Consider the following 25,281-nt stretch of genomic DNA (forward strand, 5'->3'; position numbering starts at 1 on the left):
ATGGCAGACTCTCTGTGCAGCCTATGCCATCTCCCTCCCAAGGCATCCTCCCAAACAATCAAGGACCGAGGCAAGTGGGCAAGCAAGAAGGAATTCATCCTTTCGGTAGCTGGTGCTATTATTGGACTGGGAAATATATGGAGATTTCCATATCTTTGCTACAAGAATGGTGGTGGTGAGTGAAACTCTTTATTCTTCTTTCATGTTAGTATTACCACACAAACCTCCAAAAAAAAAACCAAAAAGCAGGTTAGTGTGAAGCAAACCCTTTCTAAACTTTTTTTCATTGCTGTAGAGAGAAATAAAGAAACTGCTCTTCGTTTTTCTACATCTGCATCACTTTTTTGCTCATAAAGAAACAAATACATATGTATATATATTCTTTTTCTTGTTATGTTGTTACTAAAAATGTTGGCTATGAAATATTTGACAGCTTACAATGTAGAGCAATGAACAACAGTGGACCGAGGAAAAATATGCCTATTAACACATTTTTAAAGCAATAAGCTGTTGAATTCATTATATCATGTTTATAAAAAATACTTTTTCTCAAACTCTTAATTCTGTGTGCTGTAAAACTCCACTATTTTCCCCATGCCACCCCTCCCTAGCTTCACATCTGATGACTAAGGAATTGACAGGTTACAAAAGGCTATGACAATAACGTAATACCCATGTTTATGCAAGAAGGAGCATCACATTGTTTACTGAATTCCTCACCCATACGCATCCCTGGCGTCCTCAGAGGGAGTTCACATCCCTGAAACTGGGAACATAAATCAATTGGGTTGTTTTTAACGGTGATGTTGCTGTGTTAGCAGAACTCAGTATAATCTCATTCATACAGTTTACATTTAAATAGCTGATGGGAAAGATCCAGAAAAATCTGTCTTATAATATTATCAATGTGCAGAGTATTTTAATATGATGTTACAGCTGTTTTGTTTCCTTCATAAAGAATAAGAATTATAAAGTTAAGAGGAAAGCTTTAAGTATTAGGGACTGTATATATAAAAACATATCAGCATTGGCAACAAGTTATTTCGTGTGAGAAAAGTTCCCTTTTTGTGGGGTCAATATTAGAAATATTAATTAATATAAAGGTTATCTGATATGGCTTCATCAGACTTCCCCTCTGTCACTCCAGTCAATGGTTTTGTAAGCAGCTCTTCATCACAGCCAAAGTTGTATAGTGTATCACAGGGGGTCTCTAAATATAAAGTCCACACCCTGAAAAGGTCAGGTGCTATATTTGTGATATCGGGATCTCAAATGGCTTTGGATCTACTATCAATGTAATTTAATGTCTTTATAGAAAAACAGAAAAACATACATTCATAATCATGTAACCCTGCAACTGAGGTCAACATGGTGTAATCTTTACACCTGCTAAAAAAACTGGCAGCGGTTGATGTGTGTTAATGATATTTACACTGAATACAATTTATTCCCTTATAACATAAATTAAACAGGGCTAATGTCAGCTTGGGTGTGTTTAAAGCCCTGTATGCTTTTTATAATAAGTTATTAGTTAGTTAAGACACCTACATCTACAAACTTCCCTAAATTTTTCTATTTTACATGTCCTGTGCCCCAATCAGCCTATCAGAGCCTGTTTATAGTTTATCTTTATTTAGATTAGTTTATTAACCAAGAAAGCCTAATTGAGATTAATAATCCAATTTCAAAATAATCCGGGCCAAGGCAGGCAGTAGCACATTTCAACAATTTGCAGACATACACCACAGAAGAGTTGCAAATACTGTTCAACCAATCCTGAGTCACAGGGTGAAGGGACATCATTAGTCCATTTTTTACAGCCTTTTTGCATCTTACTCCAGTTCCTTTAATCTACTCCTAATGTCCAGCTCCCTTACATACAAATCCTCCTGCAGTAGATACAAAACTGCAGGAGCAGCATACCCTTAAACTAATTTCAAGATATACTTATGGGTGGAAAGATAGTTTGCGTTAAGAGTGAAGACCATAGCTTCCAGCACTTGTCACTTGAACTAAATCATACAAGTATAACAGAAGTGAGCGAAGTATTGCCTTACAAGTTTACAGTACAAACCTCACAACTCAAACTTGTCATGATTATCTTGCAGTCCACTTCATGTTTATAGATTTCAACAGATACAATTTTTCACATCATCATACAAATGTGTACTCCGCAGAGTATTTGCTATCAAATGAGGAAACACTGGAGACGTTTGTCCTGGTTGATGCGTAAATGCTTGAAAAGATTATTTCCCAACTCTGACCAGCAACCTGTCTTTGAGATCCTACCCCAGCATCACTTTAAAAAATGTGTATTTTTTTAATCACAATCTTTCACAATTGTAAGCTATTCTCTTCTAAAAGGTGTCTTCCCTGCTGCTTTGAGACTGCCATTGTTAAACCTCTCTCTGAAGAGAAACAATTTGTTTGCATCACTATCACACAACTACTGATTATCAAATCTGCCATTTTCAGTAACATTTTAGAAAAGCTTGTTTTTAACCATTTAAATGAGTTTGTGAATTCCAGCGACATCTGTAAAAACTGATCAACTGATACAGGTAAAATCATAGCACAGAGACAGCACTAGTTAAAATTGTTAATGACCTCAGGTCAAACATGGACAAGAAAACATCCTCTGTTATGGGACCTGAGTGTAGCCTTTGATATGGTAGACCACACAATTCTTTTAAACAGAGTCCATAATCCTATTAGCATCTCTGGCACTGTTCTGAAGTGGATTAAGTCATATCTCACTGACAGAAAATTTTATCTGGATGAATGCTCATCTAAACCTCTTATTTTAATGAAATGTGGTGTTCGCCAGGGTTCACTTCTAGGTCCTTCACTTTTTCATCTTTTTATGTTACTGCTAAGAAATGTCATCAGAAGGCTCAGCAACAATTTTATTGCTTTGCTGATGACACACACTCTACATGGCAAATTTATAATCTTCTTAACTGTTTTAGACACTAAATCATGGAGGGTAGTGAATTTTTACAGCTCAAGTAGGACAAAACTCAAGTTGTAGTTATTGGTACAGGCTGGGCCTAGAGAGAAAAACTGGATAGTAAATTTCAAGAACTGTACTTCAATGTTTGTCAGCAGGTTAATCAAGGCATGATATTTGATTCTTTACACAGTGTAATGTCATAGAAAAAACATTTCATCATTTAAAGAACATTGCTCCTTCAAGCCAGAGAGAGCATATATTACAGAGCTATTAAAGGCTCTGCATTGTGGCATGAGGGCAGCATGTGAGGTTAATGTTTTTACAGAAAACTTAAGCGCTTTCGTTTAAGTCTGGCTTTGAAAATTATTTTTATTCCACCACCATAATCTGCTTGATTGATTTAGATTTTAATTCATTCTGTTTTGGTTTCAAGTCAAGTCATGGCAAGTTTATTTATAGTTCACTATTCAGAAAGATAAATTCAAAGCCATTTACAGTCAAAACAAGTTTTAGGATTATCTAGCATTTTACTATTTTATTTTAGCATATTTAACTGAGTTATCATAAGTGTGTTTTTTTTGTTTGTTTGTTTGTTTTTTTGTCATTTATCTGCGTAATCTTTAAGTGTTTTAGGATCTGTTTTTGAATATTTAACAGAGCTCTGTTTTGGTTTGTAATGATCTTGTTTTAGCATAAATAATGAGTTATCTTAAGTGTATTATTATCTTATTTTTAACATATTTGATTATCTCTTTGAAATCGAATATCTTTTAGTGTTTTACGATCTGTTTTTAGCATATGTATCTGAGTTATTAACTGAGTTATCTTTGAGTGTTTTATGATTTTTTTCTAGCATATTCATACTAAAAGAGAATAATTATTAGTAAGTGTTTCTTAACTTATTTTAGCATATTTAACTGAGTTATTTAATAGTGGTTTATGATTTTTTTTAGCATATTCAACAGCACTATGTTGTAGATTCTTATGATCTTGTATTAGCATATTTAACTGAATTATCTTATAGTGATTTCTGATCTTTATTTAGCATATTTAACTGAGTTATCTTTGAGCATATTTAGCACTCCTTTTTAATTATGTTTATATTTAATTTTTATCTTATTTTCACATCTAACACCCTGGATTTCCTCATTATCAATACAAGATAGCGTTTCCATTGTTTTATAGATTATTAATGCTATAAAGTGCTACATCAATGACTTATTTTCTCATTTTTGGCATGATTTGGGGGTGGGGTGAGGTCATGTTTTTTTCTTTTATTTTTATTTATGTAAAGCACTTTGTGCTACATCATTTTGTATGAAAGGTGCCATGCAAATACAGTTTGATTGATTGATTGACTAAATACAGGACAGCCAACTCGAGCAGAGTACAGTAAAGGGATAGGGCCTAAAGATTCATGCTGAGTTGCCTCATTTCTGAACAGCCTTTGTGATGTGTATACTAAATGCGTGTACCACTATGGCAATGCTTTTATCAGTGAGGGCTCCTGACCAGACATAGTTGCCAAATGTGTCACTGCTCATGCCCACTTTTTTGATGTGAAATAAGTTGTGATATTTTGTGAGAAGACACCACAATACCAGGGAGTCATACATGATCATTCTAATCATTTCAAACACTTTACTCTGGATATGGTGATTGGGATCCGTTGCACTCTCTTGATAGTGGTCTGCTATTGAGTTTTTGCTGGTTTATTCATTATATTAGCTTTCTGCAGACAGAATACTCTATGATAAAACATAGGCTAAGTGAAACAATGTCTTCTGTGTAGAGTAATCTGTTGTTTGTTATCTGGCTGTAAAACCGCTTTCCTAACATGGTTATGGTTACCAGTTGTTCCAGGGAGATCACAAGAGTAGAGGACTGAAAGAATCTGCCTGGTTTGTCCCACGACATGTTAGGTTAAAGGGGGGGATAATCCAATTACTGCCCCTGCCTGGCTTGCAATTGAAAAAAATTGCTAGCTCATGACAACCCCCCACACCCCCACATCCAGAAATGTTACATGAAAAGCTATACTCCACCCTATCTCGTGCCTTTCATGCATCCAAGTGACCGGCATCTGTTGGGGTATTTAACCACAACTAAATCAAACACGGCTGAAGAGTATCATGTTTCTCACTATAAAGACTACAAGGATGAGGAGGTAAAAAGTAAGTCACTTGAAAGCCAAAACTATGTATATCTGTTCTCCAAATATTAAAGTGATAAAGCTTATTTCATAAATAAATGCATCAGTGCAGAACATAATGTATGGACATTGAGTTATAGCTAAAGATTCTTATTATGCATGAAGAGGGAATTGGATAAAAACAATTTAATAATATACAAAATGGCAATCAGTCCATGGATAAAGGATCTTCCACTGATTTATAAGGAGGGTTATCAATCCTAAAAGGGAGGATACAAATTCAATTCTCATATTCTTAAATTTCCCTCCTGGCTTCATTTTTGAAGAGCAAATAGCTGGTGGGGGAAGCCTCAGATGCGCTAGAGGGAAAAAAGGTTCCTGCAGATATGTGTTTTAGGACATGGTATGTATTCTTCAAGAAGGAGTGCAACTCAATAATTTCTTCCTTAATTCATCAATGCATAGTTTGGACAACCGAGAATATTGTAGAAGTACAACAACCTGGAGGCACAGGTAGTCTAGTGGTTTAAGGTGCGCCCCATGTATGCTGTCAGCCCAGGTTTGAATCCGGCCTGTGGCACTTTCCCACATGTCTCTCCCAGGCTCTCTCATCTTTGTTCCTGATTTTGTCCACTGTCCTCCACAATCAACAAAGACAAAAAAGCCCAAAATAAATCTAAACAAAGACGTACAATAACCTGTTACTGAAAAATTGTGTTTTCAAGTTTATATAAATGAAATACACAAGAAAAAGCAAATATGGTATTTGAATCCAGAAAGTAAATCCAATGCCTGTGGAAAAAAAGGGAAAATTTTGGCTAGATTCTAGACAATAGCACCAAAAGGAGCTTAGTGAAATGTGAGAAAAGGAACTTAGTGATAAAGACAAATGACATTAAGAAGGGATTTGTACATTTTCATAATTAGCTTAATAAATCTGAGCTTAATCCAGGGCTGAGCCATTATGAAAAGACTTGTTAAAGATTAATTTGTCAGAAACATCAAGCCTAAAACGGAAGAGGTGTTCAGAAGCATTATTTCATTGCCTTATTTAGATGAGTTTCCCACAAAATATTGTGGGACATTTGCTGAAAAATTGGCTCCTTTCTAACAACTGTGATTCTCTGCTAGGGTTTTGTAATGAGGCAGAAAAATGTCATATCACACATAAAGATACAGCATGTTAATGTTTGGAATTTAAAGATGAAAGCTTTTATCACAACCTCCACAGTTTATTGTAAAGTTCCTGACAAGTCTCTCTGATCCTGCTCATGCTCCCAGGTCATGCACTTTTGTTACGCTCTTCTACACGTGGAAATAACTTTTGTATCTGACTAAATTAAATCCAGTTTTATTTGTTGAATGGATTCAGTACATAATGATGTAATATAGGCTACATTTGATACCCTATGACTAAACAAATGTATCATCTTTGTAAAACCAGCTGTGTTAAACAGACTTTTCAGGATATTATGACCAAACATAAAACCACTAGTTTTTTCCTAACATGCTGTACCTTCACAGTCTTCTACTGTGGGGATGATTTACTGAAATTTTATGCGTGAATACAAAGGCAAAAACAAGAAGGGCTCTGTGATGATGCAGACAGGAGGCCGCTGTCTTATTGTAACTACACGGCTTTGTTCTGTGGTATAACAAAAGTTTCCATATTTCCATATTCCTTACACCAGAGATCTTTGATGCCCATAGATAAAATTCCTATGGAAATTAATAAAAATGGTAAAGCTCCAAGCCAATCTTAAGCTGTATTTTTGCACATAACTTCAACCAGATCAAGTTTGGAGTATAGTCAGTCATCTTGATCAGCTGGCCAGGCTAAAAAAGAGCCATGAAAAACCCAGACTCAACAGACTCTGTACCTCCTCAACTCTATCTTTACACGTGCCGGCACCCTTTCTGGTTCCCTGCCAAGTATTTATTCATTTACTTTAAAAGAATCTGAAAAATCAGCACTTGGCTCTGGAGGCGAAAGTTCGGCACCACAAAACCACTAATCACTGAGCTTCTGTCTGCTCATGGATAAACATGTTGAAATAACTGTTATGCTTCTCAAATATTTCAGGAATACTGCCAATGGGTTAAAAGAGAGGAAAAAGTTTGATTATTGACATAAACTCTTGAATTTTTCATGCAAATCATACATAATGTCCCTAATATGTAACAGAGTTACGCAAACAGCCCTGTGCTGGCAGATGTTACCTCAGGGACAACTAGAAGGGTGGAGAAAGTCAGGGATTACAGAGACATTCTTTGTTGAGTCCATGCGATGAATGGCATTTTTTAAGTGATACGTCATTTTTAAAAAGAACTCCAAAGGATGTGTCACGACAAAATACTAAAACTTTTTTCCTATTAGTTCATATACCAGAAAATTCTTGTAAAAGCTTGTCAGTCCCCACCTTCAACATGAACTTTCCCTTCAGTTGACTTTTTTAAAGACCGCTCAGCAACAACTAAATTATCTATACAACCGGTGGAGACTAATTAATCTGATTTCACCAGTGTGGTCACAAACCTTTCTTCCATCCCTCAGCTTTATACACATTCAGATAAGGTCAATCCTAATCTCTGTTTACAGATTGCAAAACAAATCTGTGCACTTGGTTCTGGTTTTCTAGCATGGTAAGAGTTCTGGTTTACTTTTGTACAACACTTGCAAATCACGCCTTCTGCACCATATACATTTTAGACTCAGGTTTAAGGCAGGCTTTGGTCCATGTGGGAAAATCATCTGAGTTGATAGCTAACTTAGTAGAAGAACAGGACGGTGTACTTTATCAATCCCTCTAAAGCTAGGCTTACACTGTCTGATTTTAAGCTGACTTTATGACAGTTGTGGCAGAATGTTAGCTCATACTGTGTGACTGAATTGCTTATGATGCACGACTATCGTGCACGATTTATATGCTCACACTATCAGTCCGATGGTCTGATAACACTTCCTTTGAAAAAGTCTCACACACTGCGGTTAAAGTCACTGCGTATCCAGTCATGTTCTTTCGTTGTACCTACATTTTTTTAAAAAACAAGTGCAAAGAGTCACACCAAAAGTTTGTCTTGGCACAGTTGTTGCAGCCCTGCCCAGATTGAGCTGTTCCTGTGTCTGTAGCTTTAAATGTTAAGGAGCTGTCCTACTCCAGCCTTCACAACACCCCTCTCAGGAAATGGATTTAGCTCTCCTGAGAGCCACATCCATTAAGCCACATCCAGAGGGAGGAGGGCAGAGCTTTTTTCCAAGCAGAGAGGGCCAACCGAACCTGGTGGTGTTGCTAACTCCCCGCATGACATCATGTGGGGAAATTCTGAGAACAGCTTGTTTCGGCATACATTTTCTGAAAGGTGGAGAAAGAGAGGGGGGAGGGAACGGGTTTTTCTGATCCTTGGGGGGATTGTGGACAGGCCAAGGGCACAAATTTTTGTTAGAAAAGCCTGAAAAGCTGTATTTGCATAATATGTGACCTTTGAGGTTTCTCTACATTGCTCTGTATGGCAGAGGCTAGTGTACTGTATCATCTGTTTTATTGACTTATGTCCCTCTGTCATACATTGCATCCAATTGCAATGCACTCTAGCTTTTCTAGCTCATGGTAAACTCTGACATGTCACTGATTATTATTCGTCTGTATTTTCAGCTCAAGCGGTTTAAGTCACTCACTGTAACACATAAAGATGATGACTCCAAAAGGGCGGGACAACACAAGTTTATGTCCCCTACCACAATAAAAGCTTACTATATAGGGACATAGGGACAGTGGGGCATTTTGGTCAGACATTATGTATTTGACAGATTAAAAGTTGTAACAAACACAAAAGGATGCAACAAAAGGCCATATTACAATATCACTACAGAATACAAGTAAAACACCTGTCTGACAAAACGCACGGCTGTTAGCAAATAAACTAAAGCCACCCCCTTACCTCGTTTCCATTAGAGTAACACAGACCATATTAATAGCGCTGATGAAACTGACAGAAATCCATCATAGCCATGGTCAACTATAGTTCCTGCATCAGTACTGAGCTTGAAACAAGCTTGCAACATGTGATAGCACTTACCTAAAAAATTTGCTGCCGTGAGTTGGAAATATCCAGGTCCTCTGGGCTGGAAAAAAAGCCACTGATAAGGAATTCTGTTGATTTAAATTGCTACCAGACTTCATCACAAACTAACTGGTCGTTGCCTCCTATTGTCACACAAGTGCTAGCAATGTTAGCATTAGCAGGCTTTGTGCTAGTTTTACACTCAGCACAAGCTGAGCAAAGCTGCTTTTTATTTCCAAAACTTTATCAGGTATAGGGCTCAGCCACGGCTTCAATTTCTTTTCCTCCATCCACCTCCCAGAAAACTCAAACTTCACCAGTCAATTACCTGCACACATTACTACAGCTAGTTAGAGGTGTAGTGAGATTTGAGCAAGCACTCAGGGGGGGCAGAAAACGAGCGTGCAGAATAACATCAGATTTGGCAGTTACAAAAGTTTCACTCTTTTTAATTATAAGAAGATATAAAACATAAAAGAAGGAAAAATAGCCCCAAACCTCTTCAGATTAATGTGAAATTAACGCATTTAAGTTAAGACTTGCTGGTCTTGCATTTAAGACTTTTTAATGTGACTCTGTGTGACTCTGTCACATTCCCTTTCTCTCTGCATTCCTGCTACTGGTCATAGGCTTACTGAATCTCATGTCTGCTTCATGTCATTTTTTAAATCAAATTAATTATAAATTAAGTCATTTTTGAGAACATACGTAGCCAATGCATCAAACAGGCGCAGGGAATGCGTGGGATGGATATGTGTAGGTGCAGCTAACATGAAGTTCCTTTATTAGAAAAACATATCAAGAAAACATTGAAAATGTAGAGGAGTCCTATCCTGGCATTTGCCATGACTGTAGACATTTCACCTCAAAAAGGCAGTCCAATCTATTTCTTGCAATCATGTGTTGACAGAGCTAGCACCATAAGTCCCATTCTTGATTTGGATTGATCAGTGAGGGGAAAGGGACATTATTGAGCAGGGTGCTGTTCTAAAAACTATTTGAACTGAGCGCGTTGTCAGGGCTACCACAAAAAACAGCTGACCTCAAGGGTATATTTAAGTCAGGATGCTGAGTGCTGAAAATGCTGGACTACATTGGATTTCTACAGTATTTCACATGAGCACTGCTAGCGCAAAGAAATTGGCAGCTGTGAACAGAGGGCTTAATTCCCTTAGTCCACATCGTAACTGAAACTGACACGTAACCAAGAAACCCAAATGTTACACTGTACTTGGTGTTTTTGTACATTCAATTGTATGTTTTCATTTGTTGTGCAGCAAGTTACAATACTAGTCTGTTTTGATATTCAGAGATACCAGTTTGATTGATTTTGAACATACATTGTCTGTTATCATACTAACTTAAAATATTCACAGCATTTGTCGTAGGCAGAGTGTCAAAGTCACAGTGATGTTGTTCTCTATATCATCAGTTATGGAATGCCAATCCACAACCTGAAATTTCAGCCCAAACTAGGGCAAGGCAATTAATCAAAAATTAGATTAAATCGCAATATGACCTGCTGCAATTTTCAAATCGCAGAAGGTGCAATATTTCTTTGACCCAAATTTGTGTCAAAATACCAGTTTTAAACTTGTTTTTTGGAGCAGAGATGTCATACAGGTGCTATTTATTTTAGAAAAATCTACTAAAAAATCCTACCTTCTTCATTTTTGTACTTTTTCTTATTTAATGTAAGAATGACAACAACCATTCAATGCAACAATTCATATCCAATTTGCAATACGAGTCAAAATGATCAGAATTAGACACTCCTACAGAATTGTTCAGCCCTTGTTTAGGAATAAAAGAAAGTAAAGGAATAATCGCATGTCAAATCGCAATTGCAAAAGTGGGGGAAAAAATCGCAATTAGATTATTTCCCAAAATCGTTCAGTCCTAGTCCAAACTAAGCATTTTACAACAGTTAATGTGATGTGTTTGTGTACTCTGAATATTGACCATGTTTCACTCATACTTACAGGTGCATTCTTCATTCCTTATGTCCTGTTTCTTCTTACCTGTGGCATTCCTCTGTTCATACTGGAAACGGCACTGGGCCAGTACACTAGTCAGGGAGGAATCATGTGCTGGAGGAAGGTCTGCCCCTTGTTTGAAGGTGATGTTTACCTGCCAGCATGTACATCAGGTCAGGGTTAGGCAAAAAAAAGGAGAAAAACTACTGCAACCAATTGTTAATGTTTTCTTCTGTTTCCAGGAATGGGATATGCAAGCCAACTCATCATTTTCTATGGTAGTATAAGCTACATTGTGATATTAGCCTGGGCATTTCTCTACTTTTTTTCATCCTTCTCCAGCCAGCTGCCATGGGCCAACTGTAATAACACATGGAATACAAGTAAACTGACTTTTATCCCTCTCTCAAATTTACAACAATATACAACATACAGCGTATGTCTATGCCATGTTTCTGTTTTAATGCTATGTCAATTAAGTTGAATTATACATTCAATTTTAACTATTAATTCAAGTTAATTCTAATTAAAATCATTCTAGGTAAAGGCTCTATTATTTTATTGGTTTGTAATCATTCAATGTCTGACTATTGTAACTTACCTTATCCATATCACAGCTGTTACATAGCCAATTATTACTGTTTTATTAATGCATCAACTAAGTGAGTATTCTCATTTAACTGTGTTTAATAACACTTTTATATATCACAGATTCTTGTGTGGTACTGAACACCTATAATGCAACAACCGACTGGACCTCGACTGTGAATGCATCATCATCTGTAATAGAGTTTTGGCAGTAAGCTTTTTTTATCTACTGATTTTAAAGAAATGGGTCAAAGGCTATCAATTGGCTGTTGATATGTCTATAAATTTTAACTTCCACCATTAACAGATTCAAAGTCTTACAACACCACCTTTCTAAATGGGAACGCCTAGGCCTATCTATCCAAAGCCACAGTATACAACATACAATCAACCCATTCTAACATATGAAGTAAGTCTTACCCTGGCTGGGCGTAATCAAACTCCCTTGAAACCACTGACATGTCTGTTAATTTTTTGTATGTGCGTATGATAGCTTTCACATTAGGTTTTATTTTTATGACCTTATCTTTGGCATTACACAGCTCAGCAATAAAACACCTGGGAGTGTGTAGGGTGCCTAAGGAAAAAAAAAAGACTGGAAAAAAACAGCTTTTTAAAAACAGGTCTATTACAAAATAGAGGTCACATAACCAGTACAACAAGCATTAATCAAACTAAATAGCACACAGGTATTTTAATGTGCTGCTGTCTTCAGCGTTACCTTTTTATTGTCTGTGTGGGTATTTAATTGATAGGTTTTTTTTTTTACTGTTACTTCATGTCTGTTGGGGATGTAGTCAGCAGTCTTTAAATACCGGGTTCCTGGTCTGTGTGTAATCACAGAAATACTGTTCATGTCAAAGTCCAACATGTAATCACATCCCTTTACTGACGTATAGAGAGGACACATGAAATTACTACAGTACTAAAGTGACTGATATGTATTTCTTTGGTTAACAGGCACTTTGGTATTATTTAATGCCCGTAAGTTGAACTGATACTTTTTATAATACATATAAAAACAATGTATCATAAGTTATTTGTAATATTCATCTATCAATCTGTTTCCATAAAGGTTATGTTAGATTATAATAAATAAGATTTTAGTAAAAATCACATTACAGCATTTCTTTGAAAAAAGATTTGACTTGGAGTCTCATACCAATGTAAAAATTAAGTTATAGCTAATGTGAAATCTGTTTCAGAATATGCTGAAGTGTTGTAACCTAAAGAAAGGTTGCAGGGCGCAGGTGGCCGAGTGGTTAAGGCGCGCCCCATGTATGCGGACGGCCCGGGTTCGAATCCAGCCTGAGGCCCTTTACCGCATGTCTCTCCCTGCTCTCGTCCCTGTTTCCAACTCTATCCACTGTCCTCTTCTATCAAATAAAGGCAAATAATGCCCAAAATAAACCTAAAAAAAAAAAAAAAAAAAAGAAAGAAAGGTTGCTTACTGCCACGAAAACTTCAATTAATCACGTTTTGGCCAGGGGTCAAAAGAAAAAAACTGTCAGTCTTGTGTTTTTAAACACAGGCAAGTTTTTGTGTTTTCTTGGCAGATTTTCAGATTCCCCCACACTTAAATTTTAGGACAGTGTAAATTCGGTTTTACATTACATCCGAAGTTGAATGAAGTACCCCTCGTCAAGACAGAAGGTACAAACACAGCAGCAAACTTTGGGAAAAAAACAACCTCTTTCCTCGCATGGAAAAAGGAACATTATGAAATTATGGTTTCGTGTCTCTCAAATCCCTTTATTTTTGGTGGCATTTCATTTTCTTTTTTTTTGGTAAACATCCTGTTATTTTCCATCAGATGTTTATAAGATGATAGGATGATATTTTCATTGAAGAATATTGTCTAAAAAATTCTGAATTATGACCTGAACTTTCAACATCTGCATAATGCTCATATTTTCTATCTTATTTAGAGGTTTTACATTTGTGTGGTTGATAACATGCCACTGTTATGTTTAGAGCATCTATGATGACAAACTACAAAAGCCCTGTTCAGTAGGTCAGCATTATATAGACTCACTGTTGGAGGGTATAATAACTCACTCCCATTTCACGCTCAGGTTTTGGATATTGTCTGCACGAGCGCACAAACAGAGAGAGGGTGTAGGGGGTTCGTTTGAGAGCAGCCCTCTGAATAGCTCCCACAGAAATTCAGTATACAAAGAGTTCTAATCAGCCAGAATAATTGAAAACACCTGTGTAATAAAGAAAAGTAGGATCTGAACATGTTTTATCATGAAAAGTTTGCTCAGCCTAGGTTTTAGTAGGCCTACCATGATAGATGGATGTAACTAATCACAGTAATTACGCCTGCATTCCATTTAAGCATGCAAGTGTCAAAGATTTGGTATTACATGAGCTGTTTTTCTTATGCAATGAAGCATTTAAAAAAAAAAAAAACAGAAATACAGTACATTCTTTTTGGTGAGTTTTTCCACTTCATAATACTAAAGCAATTTTACCTCGAGAGACTTAAAGACAACCTTTGCAACAATTTTTGAATACACAGGCAGTAGATGGTCTCTGAGTGGATATATCTTGCAGTCTTATGGTTGTTAGGAATAAGCCACGTAACAGCAACTAACTAGAAAAGCACTCAGAGAGCACAGACCTCCGCCATTAGCCCTATCTCCCAATAGTAAAGAATCCTTTAAAAAATCCCTGGATCCAGATGGTGATCTGGATCACTCCCAAAATCTAATCAGTTCTTCATTATGCCATTTCTGACATTTCCTGAAAATTTCATCAAAATCCATCCATAATTTTTTGAGTTATGTTGCTAACTAACCAACAAACCCTGCCAATCACATAACCTCCTTGGCGGAAGTAATAAAAAGAAACAAGCCTAATAAATGCTATGTTGTGTTTTCCTTAAATAATGATCGGTGTAATTTTGGTCCTTACAGACGACGGGTGCTGAGTATCTCCTCTGGCATTGAAAACCTGGGGCACATACAGTGGGACCTCTCTTTGTGCCTTCTTCTGGCCTGGATAATCTGCTACTTTTGTGTCTGGAAGGGAGTGAGATCCACAGGAAAGGTTAGACTGAAGGATAGAACTTATTTTATACCTTTATTGTTACTTTGACAGCATATGTCAATCACTTGAATGTTATCCTCCAAACATTGTGTAAAGGTGTTAGGAAAGCTGTTATGTGATCATGTAGTGTCATAACCTGTGAAATTCTTGTTCACTCTAGAATAATTAGATGATGATTGACAACTGAGGCAGGTGTTTGAACATGTAACCTCGTAATTAATACCCTTAGAAGTCTCAGGCCGTTATTGCAGTTTTTAGCCTAAATACTTTCCTTTTTGTTCAAAAGCAAACCAAACATAAACTGGTTTAAAAAGACATAAATCCAAGTCCAGCCCTGGGCTTATTTTCTTTTCAGCTTTCTAATAATAATAATTCTATTTATATAGCATCTCTAAAAACAGATGTTTACATTGTGCTTTAACAGACATAGCAAAGGGCTTTACCCAGCTTTTGAATAACTTATGTACACAAGTTCATAGAGAACTACTATATTGCTGCCCTTCCCATACTGTGAGGAATTCCCAAAAAGTGATCACTTTCATTTCAGCCAAAATAAAGCTACTCTTAACAAAATATTAATAACATTTTCAGGTAATGTTTCTATTTCTAACTGTGCCCCTTTACAGTATTTTATGGACATGATTACACAGATTTCCAGATTACAGGCCTTGTATTTACAGGGCATAAAGGATTACCAAATATGAAAATATGAAATACCAACAGTGTTCACCACCCTCCCTGATATTTTGCAACCCCTTGTGAATCACTGAGGGTAATATTCAATAATAATGGCATGAAAGTTTCTCTTGGCACAGGATGCCTAACAATCTGTCTGGCATGTCAGGTTAAGTGATCAAAAGTATGTTACATATGAGATTTTTTTATGAATGCCTTGTGAAGATCAATAAAACGCCATTGAAAAGCAAACAAGGGTGGCCAAAAATATTTATACTGTTCTTGATCCTCTTCTGAAGGAAATCCTAGTTCTCTGTGCAGTCAGTGGATCTGCTTAAGTGTTTACCCACATGCAGAAGAACTGTACATGAACTTAAGGCCATTTCAATGTTTGTATATTTCAGAAGTTACATAGAAAACAATGTTAAAAGAAGAAATTTCTTCTTTTTGTCTCCTTGTGCTAGGTGTTGGGATTTCAGATAATTTGACTATTTGTTCTCCATGTTCATAACAATAACGTAGAAACACAGAAAAAGACAGATTTAATAATGCATGATTTTTTTTACTCATTATTTGCTGATATAGTCGACCATTTAGTGGCAACACATAATAAATTCTTCAAGTAACTTCAGTCAGTGATTTTGTTTTCTCTGCCAGTCTTCTTTGTAATCAGTTGATGTCTTCAGTTAACACATTTATTAATAAAAGCAAGTTATGGCTGTGAGCAACCTCAAACCGTCTGGCTTCCACTGTGCTCAGTAAGCGGGGCAGTGTGCCAGGGGTTATGAAAAATACATTTGCAAGCCAAAAAAAAAGCAAGCATATGCAGGTTCTTTTGGCTCAAAAGGTCATTTCGACCTGCCAAAGCACCGGCTTGCTCTTAGTGCACATTAATTGCCTAAACCCCTCCAACACACCTCTATGTTAGACATTCCTTCAGGAGCTCACAGGTGTGAAAGTGTCACTCTCATTTAATTCAGCAGGTGTCAAATACATAATAGAGCTCTTCAAAATACACTTATCAGAAAAATCAAAGAACACGATTCATTCAATCTTTACTTATACCCTCTGGCACCGTCAAAGGTTTGTAAATCAGTGCAGATTTTTGCTTGATAAGAAAGGTCTCTTTCACCTATGGTTACCTTACACCTGCTGCCGCGTGCATCCACTCTCACCTGTCACTTATTTTCAGTTTGTGGGTGGTTCAAAGGACAAGACAGACTGGCAATACATCTACATTTGTGGGAAAGGGAGGTGGAAACTCTGTCTAAGTGGCTGTTATGAGAGCAAGATTTTTGTAATAGATCTGGCTGCTGGTTTAACGTATTAATCAACGACAAAGACTGGAGTCCTGTGTCACATAAGTGGAATTATAATTTATAGCTGTTTCAAGGGTGTGTGGAAAAGTAACGTTACTGGCAACTTAGCTGACTTGTGCAATAATGTCAGATTGCACAATTAGGCTGTGCTATATTACAAAATAGGCTCCATTAACTATTTTGTGTTCAATCTCTTGTTAATGTTGTAAAGATGTTCTTTTGAGTCAGTGCTTGTGTTTTGCTGTTTGATATCTTTCTAATACATGCTTTTTATTGTTCTTATGCGGTCTATCAAAAGCACTTTGTGCTCCCAGGTAGGAAAATGCTTTACATATAAACTCTAACAATGTTTTATTTGTATAATAGTGTAATGCTCATTATTTTTAACACAGCGATTTTCTGTTTATATTTAGGCTACCTACTTTACAGCCACCTTCCCCATCCTAATGTTGGTGGTGCTGTTTTTTCGAGGGATGACCCTTCCAGGAGCCCTCAATGGCATCAAGTACTACCTGTACCCCAATCCTGCACGGCTAGCAGATCCTCAGGTATCACCCTGATTACAACTACAATGTGTTTCTTTTATAGCAAAAGTAGGACTGTTTTAGTGAAATGATTTATCACTGGTTTATAGGTTTGGATGGATGCGGGAACACAAATATTTTATTCGTATGCCATATGTTTGGGATGTCTCACAACGCTTGGGAGCTACAACAAGTACAACAACGACTGTTACAGGTGACTACTTGATGACCACAGCTGTGCAAGGGAATATGAATGAGAGCTATTGTGGGGTTAGGGTGGTAATACCAAGTGCTAAAGACTACAATGAATAGATTTTAAATAGTACAGGATATGTAATACAGTACAATAAAAGCTAAATAACGACACATTCTTGAGGACATTTCCCATATTCAACTGCTATTGTACCTACATATTTACTGACGCATTTGGCTTACAGTGAACCTGGCCACTCTTAAAAACCATAACTTGTGTTATGCCGGTCTTTTTCTAAAGAAGTATTGCTAACTATTGGGCGAGTGGAACTTAAAGCAGTTACGTGTTATTAGCTCACCTGGGCATAGAAACAGACAACAGAAAAAAAGCTGAGTAGAGAAAGGACAAATTAGCATCGAAGGAGCATAGACTGAAGAAAATAAGTTTTAGCGGCTCTGTGAGTAACAGACTTGTCTGAGCATGGCGGCGGCAATGATGGTGCCCTTGCATTTGTGAAGCAAAGGTTGGGGTTGAGTAAGTCGGGTGAAATAACAGTAAGGTGATATTTACTCACTTGGGCACAGAGAAGAAGCTGGGCAGATGAAGGAAAAAGCTGCATCGAAGGAGCACAGACTGTAGGACAGGAGTTATGGAGCTCCGCTAATAACAAACGTGCCAGAGTATGGGCAGTGACGGTTGCATTTGTGAAGTAAAGATTCGTTTTTATCTGATAAGATGGAAACAAACAGATAACCACCTGTCTGCGAACTAGTTAGCTGCAGCAAATGTTAGCACCAAAAACCAGTGCAGTGTAGTAACACTTTCAATTCTGCCACCAACCAGTTATATATGCCTGTGTACTATTAATTATCCCTCATGTTCAAGATCAAATTGTTGTCGGTCACTTTGCATTCACATTGATTCAGCATTTTTAATAGTAGAGGTAAAGCTATTGGGATTTTTTCTAAGGAAAAAAGAAAAAAATAGGAAAAGGAAAAAAAGGTGTAATATTTTAAATTTCCCATAATCTATTTTGTAGTCTAGCTTATGAACTAAAGACTGTAAGCTATTGATAGGGAGCACAGGGATTTTTTTTCTTTGAGGTATGAATATACTACTGGTGCATGTTAGGACTTGTTAGACTAATTAAATCAGCCGTAAGAAGTGCCAAACTAAATTTCATGAAGACTTCATTCTCTGTCAATTGATGGGAACAGCCAATCTGGGTATTTTGCTCAAATTATACAGGTTTTTCCAGCCCTGCCCCTTTCTGGGTGAAAACATTCCTTTTAAAATGAATGGTTATTAACTACTGAGAAAAATCTAAGGGTCATCCATTGCTTCCACAAAAGTATCATCTAAAATCCAACTACAATAGCAAAATCCCCTTTATTTACTGATTCATGACTTGAAATAGCAAGTGAAAGCTATGGGATGAGAAGGTTTTGTCAAGGAAGCAAACTATTTATTTTTGCATTTGTTTTTGTAAGAGAGTCTGGTGACTGCTTCTTTAAAGTCATTTTCATCCATTTGGTCATTTTCTGATGCTCTTTAAAGATGCACACTGATTTACACTATACATGGAAATCACTTACACTATGCTTCAGGCCTTTCTTACAATACATTACTTAATAAATTACGATTATGTTTCTTAGGCTGTTATGTTCTGTGTTTTTTTCTTGTGTTAGTGTTGGGAAAGGCAAGTGTGTAGGTTCAGCATTACATGCTTTGACCATCTCCAGGCATACAGGGAATTTCCAGTTTTTGTACCATTATTTTGGTGGCTTTAGGGAAAAACAGTTCCACATTTGATTTCATTACTTTTCTCCACTCTACTTACACTCAGAGCCACAAATCTTTTCTCTGATCCGCCTTTGTGAACTGTATTTTATTTATTTATTAGTAATTTAATCGCATAACTATGAGTGCTTTCAAGTCCACTGCCAGTAACCTATTCTCTTGGCTTGTTTTCACCCAAATGGGGGCATCATCACTTTGAGAAGTAGGAATAGACATTTGACTGCTCTCACCAATGCTCACTTGAAAATAAGAATATGTCTATATATAAATTATAAATATGATATTTTTCTTCTGCTATTTTGTGATATATATGATAACATTTAAATATCTGTGGCTGCAGTTATATCAGGCTAATTACTGTTTCCTTTTATCTTTGAAATACATACTATACACTTTCTAATTCAAGCTTTTATTCATTTCATTCCCATGTCACCCCTCTGTTATGATTAACATGAATGGTTTAACCAATGTTTTAATATAGATTTGTCGATGTCAAAGAATTCTTTAAGCTTGATATGTTTATTTCTAGAAGCACTGTACTGCCAAGAGAGAAGTATGACAGAGTGCATTTTTCTGAATTTGCAGAGACTCCTTCATTCTCTGCTTGATGAACAGCGGGACAAGCTTCTTATCTGGCTTTGCCATTTTCTCAGTTCTGGGCTACATGTCACACATGCAGGGTGTTGACATTTCTTCAGTTGCAGAGTCAGGTAAGAGTGTGTTGTAACACTGTTAATTAAAAAGGCTACAGAATTGAATATGCTATTTTCTGCATGATGTGAAATGAATATGTTTTTAAAATCCTCACGAAATGAAAGAAAATTAACTTTGACACTGAAACAAGCATTTGTTTGGGGGTCATTAAGAATGACAGAAAATTCTTATGTTAAGAAAAGGGGAAAATAAGTTGGAAGTGAATTTATATATTTTTTAACAATCTTTCTTAGAAAGAATTATCAAAAATACTATTCACATATTCACTTAAAATATTGCAGTCTGACTGCAGACCGTACATCTCTAACATCCACTCTCACAGACTGCTCAATTGAGATGCCGAATATGTCAGAACGGAAATACACGCTTAAACTTTCAAAATAAATAGTGTTAAACTTCATTTTAGGGTTAGGGTAAGGGTTAAGACCTTTGCAGTCAGTTTTTCCTTAGGAATTTTTCGCATGTTAAAAAATAAAATTGAGCTCATGTTGTTCTAATGTTTCCACACTGATGCGGAGATTTTCATCTGTCATATTCTCGTTCGGAACAGGTTCGATTTTATGCAAAATTTCACATCAGTCCAAGTCGCTCAAATGGGTGATAGATGATTCAAAGCTGCCTGCTGCCTCCTCCTCGCATGCTTATCACTGCCCGTCCCCTCCTCTCTCTCTCGCACTGAAACCTCACTCTAAACACCAAAGTTTGCTCATTTATTATGTGGATGTCAACTATGGAAATAAAACAGATAAAGGCTTAAGTTTGTAGCCTACTCACAGCTCACAACAAGGAGTGAATTCAAACGTTGTTCTCCATCTCTCCAACTTGACTCAGTGCTATGATGTATGCACGTGTGCTGCTCTCTATCAGAATGGATGGATCCAGCAGTGTAACAGAGCCATAGGGTTGCAATACAAAACAATTTGCCACATTCTACGATTTCGCAGTGAAGGCAAATAAAAACACATCGGATTCAGTGTGCAAGGTCCAAGTGCGTGACATTTTTTCGGATTACGGATCAGAAAAAAAAACCACATCCAAAAATAACGGGCCAAGTGTTTAAAGACTTGGTACCAAAAGTTACATGTCAGAAACCTAGTTACAAAATGTTTAATAAAGCAGAGTAAACAGTCTGCTTACAGAAAAAAGCTTGTCCTCTAAAAAATATTCTGACGTAGCTAGCGTAGCTCATGTAGCTCCATTAGATGCGTAAGCTACATAGATAATGAAGCTACGTAGCTAAAGATAAGCTAAAAAAGCAGCTACAGTATCTGTCATCTTGTGGCCAATTAAGCTTTAGCCACATTTGCTAGAGCTAACATTGCTAAAGCTAAATTAGCTAATGATAATGTAGCTACATAGCCAACATAGCTTTGAAGCTATCATAGCTAAAGTTATGTATTTACATTATCTACATTGCTACATTATCTTTAGCTTTGTTTTCTAAAGCTAACTTAGATACATTGGTTACATTGGTTGTAGTTACGTTGATTACGTAGCTAGCATAGCTATGTTAGCTAAAGCTAACGAAGCGAAAGCAAGCCACCGTTCATGTAGCTACTTTTACAATGAGTTTACACATAATTTGATCCCATATTAGACCTCTGATCTTTTTCTCTGCTTTATTCATGGAATGTTTCTTAATTTCGTTGAGTATTTCATGAATATTATACATATATACATATAATATAATTGTTTATGAATAAAGTTGTATTACTAAAAAAATCTGAAACTTGAAATACAATGTACCAGAAAATTATGGCAGTTCCTTACTGAGATATACGGAGTCTCAGATGAGCAGACTGTGAAAGTGGCCATCAGAAATAAACAGTCTGCAGCAAGACCCCTCTCAAATACTGGGTAGGTCTGACTAAAACAATGCTTTTAAGGATTATGTAAACATGCTAGTCTGACTGAAATCTTACTAAATGAAATTGTTCTAAGCCAGACTAACTGACCTGCATGTATACACCTTAATCGGACCAGACTGGACTAGGCGCTCTGCGCATGTTCTACAGACCCATAAGTTGAACAGCATAAATACTGCTGCTTTTGGCCCTCCAACATGCATCTATGTGGGCACTGTTTTGGAGTGGGGTTGCTGCGGCTTAAAGTGAATGTAAGTCTATGACGGGAGGTCTGTTCACAGTTAAAAATACTCGTAACTCACTGAAATGTGCATCAATTTTCTAGTCATTTGTTTTCATTTGTTTTGTTTTTTTCTCCACATACTTTAGACATGTACAAAATAAAAAAATGTTTTCATATCATAATGCTCTACCTAAAATAAGATCACTAAACAAACTAATGTTTTATTAAATTTTACTGTTGGCAACACTCTGTAGGTCCTGGCCTTGTTTTTATAGTCTACCCACAAGCTGTGACCCTTCTGCCCTGGCCTCAGGTCTGGTCTGTGTGCTTCTTCACCATGATCATCTTGTTAGGAATTGACGGTCAGGTTAGCTGGAGCTTTCCTTAAATCTTATAACAATATTATTTAACAGTTCTCCTTTTGCCACATCTTAACTAAACCCTCTGTTACACTCCAGTTTGCTGGGCTCGAGTCCCTCATGACTTCCCTTACAGACATGTATCCAACCCAGATCCGACAAGGCTATCGCAGAGAGGTTATTCTGATGGTTATCTGTGTTCTCAGCTATACGTTTGGCCTGTTGTTGGTGTCAGAGGTAAGCTGTTAGACAATATTTGGTTTAACACCCAATTTACAGCATAAAAGCTGGTATTGCTATCCAGTACAATTTATTGGCTGTTTTCATTTTAGGCTGGCGCATACATTCTGCAGATCTTTGATCACTATGTATGCAGTGGACCCACTCTTCTTTTGATGGCAATCTTTCAGTCAGTGGTAATTGGATGGATTTATGGTAAGATACTCTCCTCAGTGATAAGTCTTGTATTTTTTTTTTTACGCATCACACACTATGTGTTAACTCTTAGTAAGAGCTTTGAATATCTGGTGTGTATGTCCTTATAAATCAAAGAAACTAAAAGCTGTCAGCATTGACACTCACTTGGTTAAGTGTAGAGTTAGTTGTTGAAATTGTCATTTTTGTACCACAAAGCAATAATAACATTAACTCTCAACTATTAACTGTTAAATTGAAATGGACGGCACTTCTTGGTAACCTTGCATTGCTCTGAATTGAAACATCTGCAGTGTGTTCTAAAATATTAAGCTGGTGACGTAATTTAGAGCAAAGACCTGCTGATGAGGCTGGTCTAAACAGAAGAATTGCTATCAAACATTAAACTACCAATAAAAGATTTAAGATCACTCATAACAGTCTATTCTTCAGCAGAACAGCTTGTTATATAGTTTTGATGCAGATGTCACCATTCTGGAAAAGGTTGTAAATGTATTGTTGATAATTTTTGTATTTTTTTCTGTCCTTTCATCCCTACTCTACTGATCTGGTTGAGAATGCTGCAGTGGGCCTCATTTGCCAACAGAGCTGCCATTCATGACATTGCATTTGCCAATAAAGACTTACAAATAAACAAACAAAAATAAAATGTCAAATATATAGAGAAACTGAGAAACACCATGGGGGAAACAGGTTGCCACAGCAAGTGCAACACAATAAAGTCAATAGTAAAAAACATGATAGAAAATTGGCTCTTGCAGCTGATGTAACACTTAATTTGATAAGAAGATTGCTCAAGAAAGATATACAGTATGAACTTTAGCAAAAATACAACAATCAGCTATGAACATAAGAGGAACCTAAAATAGGTCCAAAGAAAGAGTAAAGTTTACTTTTGACACACATCTCACAGAAATGTGGATGCATCACTATCAAATCAATTTTATGGAGCCTGTGTAATGTAATGTATGTCTGTGTCTCTATCCTAGGTGCAGATCGCTTTAGTGACAACATTGAAGACATGATCGGGTACAAGCCTTCGCCTCTGCTCAAGTACTGCTGGATGTATTGCACTCCTGTTATCTGCTCTGTAAGTTATCAGGCCAGGGTAGATCATATTCAAAAAAGCAGGCCTCCCTTTTTGTCATACAGATTTAATATACTTATAATTTCATTTTTACTTTTAAAGGGCACTCTTGTATTTTTGCTACTGAGATACACCCCCCTGAGGTTCAACAACTCCTACGTTTATCCTTGGTGGGCGTACTTTATTGGCTGGTTTCTCGCCATGTCGTCTATTGTCATGATTCCACTGACTATGGTCTTCAAACTGGCCAAAGGAAAAGGGACTCTCTTGCAGGTGACTGGTGGTTGTTGGTTTGGTATAGTTTTCAAGAACATTTCATGTTTGGATATATTTTGTGTTCTACTGCATGTAATATGCTTTGACAGTATCAATTCATTACCTTCTTGTAGCGTCTCAAGCAAACCTCCAAACCTGCAGATGACCTTCCAGTGATGGCAAAGGAAATGGGAAGCTTCAGAGTCCCACTGCATGTTCGTGATGATCGTAAAAGTGGCAATATGTAATAAACAGCCTGGTCACACTTTGAAAGAGATTTAAACATCACCGAGGCTTTAACCAGCTGTATTTATATTTTTTTTTTTCAGATCTATCCTTTTAGAGCAAACTTTTTTATTCTTCATATACATACACACACACACACATACACATATATATATATATAGAAAGAGAGAGGGTTGATTACTATGTACATGGTAGTTGTATTCATTTACAGAGATGTCATTAAGGTGAGGTGAACAGTCTGAATGTAGTATATTGAATGTAGTGTCTTCCAGTTTTCACATGTTGTTTGAAACTTTTAACAATTTGTAGCACCCCACAACTTTTACATATGAAAAGATGTGATGGAGAAATGGCGTCCGATGTAGAAAGAAGTCACATTCCCTCCCTGTGTGTGTTGTAATCTGAGCTTTTTAGTTCTGCCACGTTTTTTTACACTTGGTTTTAACATTTGTCATGAGTGAACAGATTACAAGTGGACAGGTTTAGGGTCAAGTATGTAATGTACATACAGAGGAAACATTGAGATTTCATCACATAGGCCGCATGGAGGTTGTCTGGTTACTTTTGTCTGGGAGTGTGTCCGTAGGTGTCCTGGCTTGGGTTGTCAAAATGTTAGATTCTTTGATACTCTTCCTTGTGATTGGAACATCAAAAATAGCAGCAAACTCCTTCACACTGTCTAAAACGTCCTCAAAGATGACCAAAAACTGCAGGAGTTTTTGATAACTGAAAACAAGAGATACCGTAAAATCCCAAATATACGTTACACCTGCATAAAAGAGTCGTCAGTCTGTTTTGGGT

The 25,281-nt window shown here is 36.8% G+C and overlaps 1 protein-coding gene across 1 annotated transcript; it reads left to right on the forward strand.

Annotated features, from left to right (window-relative positions):
• LOC121528641 (sodium- and chloride-dependent GABA transporter 2-like) lies at window positions 1–25,281 on the forward strand. The gene is made up of 14 exons (XM_041816166.1): window positions 1–175; window positions 11,152–11,286; window positions 11,386–11,526; window positions 11,855–11,942; window positions 14,653–14,785; window positions 17,193–17,327; window positions 17,414–17,517; window positions 19,882–20,006; window positions 22,353–22,465; window positions 22,557–22,694; window positions 22,790–22,892; window positions 23,882–23,982; window positions 24,082–24,252; window positions 24,369–25,281. Exons 1-14 carry the CDS (start codon window positions 1–3, stop codon window positions 24,480–24,482), a joined length of 1,776 nt encoding a protein of 591 aa, XP_041672100.1. The 3' UTR covers window positions 24,483–25,281.

Source organism: Cheilinus undulatus, linkage group 3, assembly GCF_018320785.1.
Source record: "Cheilinus undulatus linkage group 3, ASM1832078v1, whole genome shotgun sequence".
In the NCBI taxonomy this organism is placed as follows: Eukaryota; Metazoa; Chordata; class Actinopteri; order Labriformes; family Labridae; genus Cheilinus; species Cheilinus undulatus.